The sequence below is a fragment of the Zalophus californianus genome, chromosome 16 (assembly GCF_009762305.2).
Source record: "Zalophus californianus isolate mZalCal1 chromosome 16, mZalCal1.pri.v2, whole genome shotgun sequence".
Taxonomy (NCBI): domain Eukaryota; kingdom Metazoa; phylum Chordata; class Mammalia; order Carnivora; family Otariidae; genus Zalophus; species Zalophus californianus.
This window is the reverse complement of record NC_045610.1, coordinates 48,816,995-48,829,256: the sequence shown is the minus strand read 5'-3', so window position 1 is coordinate 48,829,256 and position 12,262 is coordinate 48,816,995. Positions and strand designations below refer to the sequence as shown.

The window sequence follows — 12,262 nt, the reverse complement described above, 5'->3', positions numbered from 1 at the left end:
TATAAATTACAGATTATCAACTTGATGGATTATAACACAATCATTTAAAATAATAAACATGAGGGCACCTGGGTGGCTCAGTCATTTAGCATCTGCCTTCGGCTCTGGTAGTGATCCCAAGGTCCTGGGATCAAGTCCCGCATCAGGCTCCCTGCTCAGCAGGAAGCCTGCTTCTCCCTCTCCCACTCCCCCTGCTAGTGTTCCCTCTCTTGTTGTCTCTTTCTGTCAAATAAATAAGTAAATCTTAAAAAAAAATAAAGAAATGAATAAATAAATAAAATAAAATAATAAACATGAGGGGGTGCCTGGGTAGCTCAGACAGTTAAGCGTGCAGCTCCTGATTTGGGCTCAGGTCATGATCTCAGGGTTGTGAGATCCACCAGGCTCTGCGCTCAGCAGGAAGTCTGCTTGAGATTCTCTCGCTCCCTCCCCCTCCCCCATCCTCCCCACATGCTAGGGCGTGTGTGCATGCTCTCTCTCTCTTAAATAAATCTTAAAAAATAAACATGAAGACATGGAGCTACATGTACAGAGAACAAAGCTGCACTCAGCACAATTTTGTAAAAATATGCAAATATATAAAAACCAGAAGAAAAAAACATAAAAACAGCTGACATAAAAATATGGACATAATTTTTAAAAACTGTCTAGAATGTAATGCTGATTTAACAGTAAATTTAAAACAGATTCATAGAACGGTTTTCTAAAGTCCCAATTTAAATGCAAATGTAGTCATGAACTCACTTGTTTTAACTGACTCCGTCTTTTTGACAAAAGCATAATATTTTCATTAAGTAAATCCCATTCTTTAGCCTCATAGCACATCTTCACTACTGCAACTAAGATGCGGGATGTAGACACCATATCAGAAGCCTGTAAGAATGAAAATATACTGAAGTTAATGGAGCACAGTTAAATGAAATTAATGATAATTGAGGTTTTCACTATAATCTACTCACAGTGCGGGTCTGTTTCTCCAAAGAGAGAAGGGTTTCAATGACTTCTTGAAGTCTTCCTTCCTAAAACAAAAGATAAAAATGAAGAATGAAAACACTACCACCAACACAAAACCAAACAAACTAGTTTATTTTTTTATTTTATTTTTTTTAAAGATTTTATTTATTTATTTGAGAGGGAGAGAATGAGAGATAGCACAAGAGGGAAGAGGGTCAGAGGGAGAAGCAGACTCCCTGCGATGCGGGACTCGATCCCGGGACTCCAGGATCATGACCTGAGCCGAAGGCAGTTGCTTAACCAACTGAGCCACCCAGGCGCCCCCAAACAAACTAGTTTAAAACGAGATGTTTCTGACACAGAAAAGAAAAAAAAATCCATTTTAGAGGAAAAGGGCCACCCCCACTACTACTACTATTTGGTTTTCTCCTCTTGGTAGTGCTTGCTTTTCCTGTGAACTCCCTAAGTCAGTGGTTCCTAAAGTAGGGCCCACAAGCTGTTTTTAATAGTTCAAAAAGCCTAAGAGAAACTGAATATAGAACAATGATTTAATACCTGAAAAAAAGTCATTTTGGATTCTAAATGATCAACTCAGTGTGGTAACCTGATTATCTTATTCTGAACTGAGACTCTAAGTGGCACTCACAAGTGTCTTTGAAGAATAAAAATAGAAAAAATAAATGATTTATGAAGTCACCATAACAAATACTTTAAAACATGAAATTTCGAGGAAAAATATAAAGGATGTTTGGTGGTGAAAAGACAAGAAACCCTGGTTTAATTTTTCAATGACTTTTTTTTTTTTTTTTTTTTTTTAAAGTAAGCTCTATGCCCAGAGTGGGGCTTGAACTCACAACCTTGAGATCAAGAGTTGCATGCTCTGCCAACTGAGCCAGCCCGGAGCCCCTAATTCTTCAATGACTTTTAAAGTAAATTATAATTGCGCTTAAAGGAAATGAAGACCACCTGAGAATATCCATAATAGTATGCCAAAGGTCACACTTTTAAGCAGATACTGATCCAAATGGAATACCCTTTTTTGTCAACTGACAATAACCTCTATCTCTCTTATGCAAAAACAAAATATTTTTTCTGGGACGCACGTTAGGAAATGGGAAAAACAAAATCCAAATGATATAAACCTAAATGATAATATCAGGACTAAAATAAGCTATCCTATTAAGAAGCACACATTGTGGGGCGCCTGGGTGGCTCAGTCAGTTGAGCGTCTGTCTGCCTTTGGCTTGGGTCATGATCTCGGGGTCCTGGGATTGTTCTCTCACTCTCAGTCTCTCTCAAATAAATAAAATCTAAGGAAAAAAAAAAAACCCAAACCAAAACAAACTACATTGTGATAAAAACAAAACCAGCCCACAGCAAAAAAAAAAAAAATTGGAAGTACTTAAGATACTGGTATTAATAACAGTGAATGAATTAGAAGTGATGAGGAGGGTTTTATTTTGAAATTGGCTTTCTAACTATAAATGAAATTACTATTTTTTATTTACTTTTTTAAAAAGATTTCATTCTTAAGTATCTCTACACCCAACGTGGGGCTCAAACGCACAACCCCAAGATCAAGAGCCACATGCACCACCAAGTGAACCAGCCAGGTGCCCTGAAACTTATTTTATTTTAATGACATGCATGGATAGTACATGAGTACTACTTTTTTATTGATGAAAGAAACAGTTTTTGAATTAAGGATACAAATAATGTTTTGACTTTTCAAAATACTCTTTCCATATTTTCCAAGATAACGTTTAAACTATGAATTTTCTATGGAGCAAAGAATGTGTACTGTACAGCCATTATTTGAACTTACTATAATTAAATCTGAAACATGATTACTAGCATTGTAACAATGTTTCCTATGCAAAGGGGGAGTATCAGTTCTGCAAATTCTATAGATTCATGTGTATCATGAATGCTGACTAAATGTCCATCAGAGGAAAACAAAGAACAAATCCATAAATTCTTCAAAGTTAAAGGCTAATAAATCATAAAAGATCAAAGAATCTTAGAACTGTAAAGACTGCTGAAGATTATTTAATCCGATCACCTCATTTTGGAATATAAAAAGACTAAGGACCAAACAGCTCAGCCACAAAACTTATCAGCAGAACCAGAACCCAGGGCTCTTGCCTCCTGGCCCAATGTTCCCTCCATGACACCAAACTGTAATTAGTTTAAATCACACCTTTGCTTCCATCTAAGTAATTTCCATTAGGGAAATGGTTACTATCTGGCAACAAATGTAGTGTAAAAATAGTTAAAATGCAAAATCTGTTCATTAATGGTCATCTGTCATTTTTGCAATTACTATTAGTCATCTGACTATAATCAACAGGGTATAGTTTATGGTATTTTAATTCAGAAGTTTTTTTGTTTTTTTTTTTTAAGATTTTATTTATTTGAAAGACAAAGTGAGAGACCAGAGGGAGAGGGAGAGCCCAATGCGGGGCTCAATCCCAGGACCCTGGGATCATGACCTGAGTGGAAGGCAGACGCTTCACTGACTGAGCCACCTGGGTGCCCCCAGAGTATGGGTTTTAAAGAGCTGCACTCTACATGTGAAGGAATCACATAGCACTTTAGAGCCATAGGCTCTAGGTATCAACAGAACATTAGCGGTCACCTTCTCAGGAAGGCATTTTTTTTTTTTTAAGATTTTATTTATTTATTTGACGAGAGAGAGAGACAGAGAGAGAGGGAACACAGCAGGGGGAGTGGGAGAGGGAGAAGCAGGCTTCCCATGGAGCAGGGAGCCTGATGCGGGGCTTGATCCCAGGACCCTGGAATCATGACCTGAGCCAAAGGCAGATGCTTAATGACTGAGCCACCCAGGTGCCCCTCAGGAAGGCATTCTTAAATAACTCCCCATAGTCAGTGGGTTAGTCAGCACTTCCTTCTTTAACTCACAAGCCCCCTGACTTTCTGCTTTATAATGACTCCAAACTCTTTTCTATTTTAACACTGTCTTCCTAGTCTCACTAGAATGTAAATTCTGTAAGAAAAGGGACTGCGTGCATCTATACTGTTCACCACTGTAGCTCACTCTGCACCTGGCAAAGCACATCATGTTGCTTCTGTAGATATGATGGTACATCCCTTTATACCTTGTACCAGTTATTAACATGCATGTCTTGCCTCCTAAGTGGTCTCTAAGTTCCTTCAGGGCTGGACCACGTTTGATCGTTTCCCACGCACCAACTTGTACACAGTATGCACTGACAATGACCAGAACTATCAGATGACCTTAAGGGCTCTGAATTCCTGATTCTCACTGTCACACTACGTAGGATGTGACAAGTTACATGGCTGGCAATTCAGCGATTTGAGGGACGCTACCAACAACTTCATTAAATACAACTCCCAATTATCTAAATATCCCATTTTTTTCTCCCACGCTTCCATGTTCAAGGCTATGGCTAGCCAGCTTCCTCCTTTCTTTCCTATCTTCACACAGTTCTTGAAATTCCACCTCCTCGATCCTGCTTTTCAACTCAGAGGAACGAGATGGTCGGAGCTATCAAAACCAACTCGTGAGAACATGTGACTTTTGTGACTCATTTTTCTCAACAAAATAATCTTTGTAAATGAGGTAAATGACTAAGGAGTTTGTTCAACATCAATACATGTTGGGTATCTGCAAATTCCGTATGTTTGTGTCCTTTAACTCCTAAATGGATCCAATCTTTTAATGATTTGTTAAACAACCTAAGAAAAAGACCAACAGCTGAAATTTAATGCCAATCCAATGCTTTCACAGGACCTATGTCTTAAAGGCAGGGGGGTCTCTTTGTCCAAGCTGCTAACAGTCAATAAACTGTTTTACATTTCACCTCCTCTTTATTTTTGATATTAACCTTGAGAAGATGCTGCAGCTAATCAAATGAAAAGACAAGAAGAACCACCAAAGGATATATTCAATTTAAGAATGGAAATAATCTCCAAATATCCACGTACCAAATATACCATAATCAAGAAGGGTGGTGGTGATCCTCTGTGTATCAGGAAGTGCTCTGTACTACATAGTTACAGTTCAGAAAAGGCCCTCTTTGGATTAAAACAAGGGTGAAGCACTAACCATTACCAAGAACTAGTATCACTCTTACTATCTCACCAACCTCAAATACCAATCACAGAGGCATCAGAATGTAACGGTTAAAAACAAAGGCTCTGGGGCGCCTGGGTGGCTCAGATGGTTAGGCGTCTGCCTTCGGCTCAGGTCATGATCCCAGAGTCCTGGGATCGAGTCCCGCATCAGGCTCCCTGCTCCTTGGGAGCCTGCTTCTCCCTCTGCCTCTCTCTGTCTGTCATGAATAAATAAAAATCTTAAAAAAAAAAACAACAAAAAAAGGCTCTGCAAACCAGACTACTTGGGTCTAAATGCCAAGTCTTAACACTGTGTTACCTCAGGCAAGACACTTACCCTCTCTGACCCTTAATTTTCTCTTCAGTGAAATAAGCATAATAATTCCTGCCCCACAGGGTTGCTGTAAGGATTAAAACAATACCGGGGCACCTGGGTGGCTCAGTCATTAAGCGTCTGCCTTCCAGCTCAGGTCATGATCCCAGAGTCCTGGGATCAAACCCCACATCAGGCTCCCTGCTCAGTGGGGAGCCTGCTTCTCTCTCTCTCCCTCTGCCCCTACCCCCCCCAACCGCTTGTGCGCACTCTAATAAATTAAATATTTTTTTAAAAGTACACATCAATAAGTATTAGTGACTGGTGTTACTTGTTGAATGTGACATGAGTGTTGGGATACAAAAACATAGGTCATTGTAGGAGATTCAAATGGCCTAGATTTGGCAATTTTACCACTCACATCTAGACTTCAGTTTGCCTTTTGAAGGTTTCTGCTATCTGTGCTTTTCTCACTGGGTACATTCTTATTTTCTATACACATAAATTTTGTCTTTCACATTAAAAATAAAAAATGACTGGGGCGCCTGTGTGGCTCAGTCGTTAAGCGTCTGCCTTCGGCTCAGGTCAAGCCCCACATCGGGCTCCCTGCTCGGCGGGAAGCCTGCCTCTCCCTCTCCTACTCCCCCTGCTTGTGTTCCCTCTCTCGCTGTGTCTCTCTCTGTCAAATAAATAAAATAAAAAATAAATAAAAAATGACTTAAGTACAAAAGTAAGTCTCTTAAAGAGGTCGTAGGATATAGCAAAAAACACTACCTGCTGCTAGGAGACCTGAGCATGACCTGGCTTTGCTGCAGACCTTGGATAAACCACTTAAGCTGCAAGAATCTTAGTTTTCTCACAAGTAAAAACAATAAAACTTTCCTTAGTTTTATTGATGGGCTCAAAGTAAAAAACTGAAGAATGTATGCTAAAGTGTTCTATAGGGGCGCCCAGCTGGCTCAGTTGGTTAAGCATCTGCCTTCAGCTCAGGTCATGATCCCAGAGTACTGAGATAAAGTCCGGCATTGGGCTCCCCGCACAGCGGGGAGCCTGGTTCTCCTTCTCCCTCTGCTGCTCCCTCTGCTTGTGTGTGCACGCACACACACGCTCTGTCAAATAAATAAAATCTTTTACAAAATAAAACAAAAGGCGAAACAAAGGAACAAATCTTAAAATTAACTAGATGGTAAGACAACCATCTAATCCAAAAGTTGAAAATTGTGGGTTTGCACTAAGGAACAAAAATGAAAACACTTATACCCTGCCATCCCCCAGCCCTCTACCTGCCCTTCACAAAAATAACCCATACCTGTGCCTTGTTTTGTTTCACTGGCTCACTGGCTTTTAAAAAAAAAAAAAAATGCAAATGGATTTAATTTTACCTAGTTTAACAGGCCCCAACATTCCCTGTTTGAAACATTTGTTACCAATTTGACACCTAAAAAGGCATTTGATTTTGCAAGTCTTTTCAACCATCTGGAACTAACCACAATGTCCTAAATAAAAGCCATACACGTGATTACAACTGTAACAGTGAAATTTTTTTCTTACTGGCCTATAAGCTATCTGAGGGCAAGAGCTTTGTCTAATAATAATCTTTACACTCCCCACAATGTCTAGCACTGACTACTGACAGTAGGCTATCAGAAGAAATCGGTAAAGGGAAGATTTTTTTCTCCCAGATCTCAGCTTTAGGAATAGCTGTACTTCTTTAAAGCAAATGGTTTCTTCCTTTGGACACTAGCAATCTATGACTTCCAAAGTGGTGGTTCAGGGGCTGACTTTGGCCCGTACGTATGTTTTGTTCGATCTATGTGGTATTGGCTCAAATGTGTTTTAAAACAGATTTGTGTCCAGTTTCTAAATATTGAGGCAATTCATATAAAAAAAAACCCCTCCATATTCCTGGTTTCTCCCTCAAATTAGAAGAGTTGACAAGGCTTGGCCTTCATCTCCAATAGGCAAAGGTTAACTGGAGGTGAAGAGTTACTGCCCCCTTTCCCTGGACAGGTGCTCAGAAGTTCAGGTTTTCATTACACTTGGCTCCCTAGGCAGGATAGCATGGTGAGAGCACAAGCACCAGAATCAGTCCACTTGATTTGCATCCTGGCTCCACCACTTTACTAGCTGTATGACCTTGGAGCTCGTGACTCAACTTCTCTTAGACTGTTTTCATGTCTGTAAAATAAGAAGAACAATACCTATCACATAGGCCTAAGGTGAGGACCGAATGAGCTAATGCACGCAAGCACTCAGAAGAGTGTCTGGCACTGTAGAAATACTCACTAAATGCCAGGAATTGTTATCCGCCTGGCACTATAGGTGTTTTCCAACCCTTATATACATGATGTTTCTTTACGCTAGCTTCCAGTAAGTACAGAGATGAATTCATGGCTGCCCTCCATCAAGTGTACTGAAGTTAAGAAATTCAGGTATATCAACTTCATCATCTTTCCCTATCCCTGTCTTTTGTAAAGCTCTATTAAATCCTTTATCAGAAAAAAGGGAAGTATTGAAAAGGTTTCTTTCTAAGAAATATTACTGTGAAATAATACTTGACACTCCTCCTGTCCCTGAATTTATTACACTTAAATGTACTTATGCAGTAAGCTTCTTTAAGGGACAGAAACAACTCTATTAGTACACGCATCCCAGGTGAATAGCAGTAAGTGTTTGTGGCTGGATTGATCAAGGAATTTAATGAGGCCTGACAGTAAGGATTCTTAGCAACAGCCCATGATGGGAGTTGATTTAACAACCATCCAAACCCACTACAGACAGAACCTAGTTTTGAATCCCCGGTTCTATTACTAACTGTAACGTTCCACAAGAAACTCTCCAAGCCTTGGTTTCTTTATATAAAATGATACATAAAGTTGCCTGGCACATAGCTGGGGGTGGGGTGGGGGTGGGAGGGATATAAATGTTAGGATCATGTTAAATTTCTATTCCAGGGGAGATAAGCAGTTGGGCTAAACCACTGTTCATGACCTCCCTTAAAGAGGGACCTCCTGCACTTACGTGAAATTTGTCTTTACTTCTGCAGTTCCCGCTCCAGGAACGATTCCTCCCCATCCCAATTTTTAAGGCCCAATACAAACGTCAACTTCTCTGTAAAACCTTCCCTTATCCCACCAGTAAGAACGAACAACTTCCTTCTCTGTTCCAGCGGCACGTTTACACTTGTGTGAAACTCACCACCACGCCTTACTCGTCTAATTCGTGATGTATACGAACTCCCTAAGGACAGGAATCCTGTGCTAACCACCTTCGCCCCTATCACTTTCCTAACCCTTCTCCTGGCTAAAGGCCAGGAACATCCCATGATCCATAAACAACTTAACTACACAAATTGATTCAGCAACGGCAACAGAACTCAACTCTCTGATCTAGCCTGAACGCTGAAGCGGCCTTAACCCCTGGGAAACTGCTAAAGTAAACGTTAAACAGTACCAAGAAACGGTAAAAAGTACTATGGGGCCCCAACTCCTCCGGGAAGTGGCCATCTGTCCTGGGGAGGGTTTGGGAAGCTGTATGCACTAGCATACTCCCGCTAAGGAGCGGACCTGGGAACTCCTACTCATGCAGGCCCAACTCCGGCTGGGCAGGCAGTGGGAGACGCGCCCTCCAGCCAGCAGGCCCCCTGAGGCCTAAGCAAGCTCCGCGCCGTGACTCAGCCCTCGGCGCCCGCCAAGAGCCAGCCGGCCTCCCCTCACCTTGGCCAACTTCTCGCACTCGGGCAGTCGTTGATCCACCGTGGCGCTGTAGTCCACCTCCATCTTGACGATGCGCCCATCAGCCCGCTCCGAGCCGCCGTCCGCCATGGTCCCTGCCTGAACGTCCCTTGATGTCCCCCTGATTCGGCCACCACTCCTCACCCACACCGGAAGCCGCCTGCGCACCCGCTCAGGCAGTGCGTCGGGAGCCCGTGCGAAGGACCCCACGAGGCCCCCTGCGCTGGCCACCAGTCCGGCACTGCCGCGGACAGCCCTGGGGGCGGGGTTGGGGGTGGGGTTCACCCTCGCCCCTGCAGCTCACGTCCGGTTTTGTCTTGGTGACAGTCATCCAAAATTTGCGGCGGTGAGAAAAACTAGTGTAACAGAGTAGACCGCCCCATATAGTCTTACAGTCCTGCTTTGAAATATTGTTTTTCAGAAATGTAGGCAAGTCGCTTAACTTTTGTTGGAATCTCAGTGTGCTCATCTGTGCATGAACAGGCTGAAATAAACCCTGAAGAAAAAAGTTCTAAAGTTTCATCTGGTTGAGAATCTTGGTGGTTTAATCTGTGACATCTCTCAAAGCTCAAAGAGAAGGTATAACAGCGGTTTGGTGATAAAACAAGGTTTTTGTTTGTTTGTTTTCATTTTTACTATAATCCACAACGTGGATAAGAAGAATCTTTAGAAAGGCATTTTATTGGCTTTCTCTGTAGGCTTCTTGTGAGCACCAAGCGAGATCATGTATGCGAGGTTATTTCAATTTTTAAGTACTGTACAAGTTTTCATTATCATTCGCACCATCTAGGTCCCTATTAAAAAGTTTAGGATGCTTGAAAGTGAAAATGAGGTTGTGGTGTGGTCAAAGTGTGAACAGTAGCCTCCCAAGCAAATGGGAAATCTTGGAATGGTCTACCTGTTAGTGAATTTAATCAGCACCAGCATCCCTTTCTATATGCTGAATAGACCTTGTTTTGTTGTTGTTTGTTTTTATTGTTCTGTACTCAAAATCATGGATAATGTAACCCATCTGCACACATAATTAAAAACAACAACAAAACATCCTAGCTGTAATGTAAAGGAGAAGCATTGCAAAATAGCAAAATAAAATACATTATTCAAAATATAAAGGTTAAGAGTGCCTGGCTGGCTCAGTCGGAGAAGCATGCAACTCTTAATCTCCGGGTGGTGAGTTCCAGCCCTACCTGGGTGTAGAGATTATTTAAGTAAATAAATAAATAAACTTCAAAATATAAAGGCTAAATACGTCTATCATAGGAGATAAAAAAGAAGTCATTTACTTGTACACATATGTAACAACTGTAAAAGCAAAATCTGCAATAGATATGTTTTCATTGGTTCCCCAGGCATCATAAGGGCTTACTGTGGGTGGCATGATTTTTCCAAAGTGGTGTACAACTTCTTGGTAAAGTTCTGTCTATATGAAAGTACAGTCTTTCATTGTTTTTCACATAGAAGAATTCTTAGAAATTCTTTGTGCAGGGGTGCCTGGGTGGCACAGTTGGTTGAGCGTCCAACTTTTGATTTCTGCTCCGGTCATGATCTCAGGGTCATGGGATCCAGCTCTGCCAAGAGTCCGCTTAAGATTTTCTCCCTCTGCCCCTCCCCACCTTCCCTCACATGCATATGCTCGAGCACTCTCTCTGTCTCTTTCACATAAATCAATCTTTAAAAAAAAATTAGTGTATATTAAAACTTCAAAAAATAGGGGTGCCTGGGTGGTTCAGTCGTTAAGCATCTGCCTTCGGCTCAGGTCATGATCTCAGGGTCCTGGGATCGAGCCCCACATCGGGCTCCCTGCTCCGCGGGAAGCCTGCTTCTTCCTCTCCTACTCCCCCTGCTTGTGCTCCCTCTCTGGGTCAAATAAATAAATAAATAAAATCTTAAAAAAAAAACTTCAAAAAGTAGCATATGTGAAATGGAGTTAGAGTCTAGGCCTCAGACACATAAGTAGGTGTCCGGCAGGACATTGAAAAGTCAGGTGGAATGTGGGACGGTATTTTACTGTCCAGGTTTGTTGCATTGTAGATGTCTGGCATCCCAATTACATGCGGATACCTCCCTTTCCCCCCCAATGATCGTGACAACCTGAAATACCCACACAAATTTCTAGAACACATGCTAGGAGCCAGAATTGTTGAGGCACGCTAGGCTAAGATGTTTTCTGGCTCTTTATTCAATGTGCACTTGGTTTGACTAGAGACAAAGTATTTGGAGGTTTACATTTTGTGTGAAGAGTGTGAAAGACAAAAAGTAACAAAGGTGTAATGGAGTAAATGGATTTATGGGTTCCAGGACTCAAAAAATAAGAGTGAGAAAGGGTCTAAGAAAGAGGTTAATAGGTGGAGAAAACTCTAGTTGGCTCTCAACACCAAACTGAAGCCCTTCCTTGCTAGGCTGAGAGATCATAGAAAACGAAAGCACATTGAAATCTAAGGAAAAGCTTGCAAAGGAAACAACAACAAGAACAGAGAAGTAAAGAAGGAACTCAGTAAAAGTCTGAGCCAACAGAGAAATTAGGTAAAGTACTGTTATATAGATAGACTCTTTATAAATCCTTTATTTGGGGGAGTTTGACATTGTAAGTAAGAATTTAGTTTCAGAAGAGAAAATTAGCAAAGAATAAGGACTCTGAAAGGTAGAAATGAAACCGCTATAGAAACGTAAAAATAGATGGAAATTAAGATAGACACACTAGTTGGGGCATCCTACTGGCTCAGTCTGCAGTCTGCTGATCTTGGGGTCCTGAGTTCAAGCCCCACATTGGCCTGAGAGATTAAAAAAAAAAAAAAAAGATTGGGACCATGAGTTCGAGCCTCACTTGGACAGTAGAGATGACTTAAAAATAAATAACAATGCAATTAAAAAAAAAAGATGGACACACTAGAGCTTCAGCAAGGCTTGACTTTAAACTGAACACATTTTTCTCTTCCTCATTCTTGAAGCCTCCCCTCCTCTTCCCCTTCATTTGTTTTTCTGTAGAATCCTGTTCCAGGAACTCCTTACCAGTATTGACATCCCGCTGACCTCAATGTATACTTAACGAGACTCATGGCCAGTGTCACCGCTGGTCATAAGACCACTTGAAGACGTGAACCCGGCTGGCAGCACGGACCAGATTCCTATCGAAACCACCCAGATCCTGTATTTTCCTATAAAA

The 12,262-nt window shown here is 41.4% G+C and overlaps 1 protein-coding gene across 1 annotated transcript in view; it reads right to left on the bottom strand.

Moving 5' to 3' along the window:
- The window catches only part of PSMD12 (proteasome 26S subunit, non-ATPase 12), a 28,556-nt gene extending 19,276 nt beyond the window's left edge, over window positions 1-9,280 (bottom strand). Inside the window, exons 1-3 of the mRNA XM_027626528.2 lie at window positions 9,082-9,280; window positions 960-1,019; window positions 745-873 (exon numbers count right to left, since the gene is read on the bottom strand). Coding sequence (XP_027482329.1) covers window positions 745-873; window positions 960-1,019; window positions 9,082-9,189 — 297 coding nt within the window. The 5' untranslated portion in view covers window positions 9,190-9,280. The remainder of the gene's footprint in view (window positions 1-744; window positions 874-959; window positions 1,020-9,081) is intronic.
- Window positions 9,281-12,262: the final 2,982 nt, after the last annotated feature.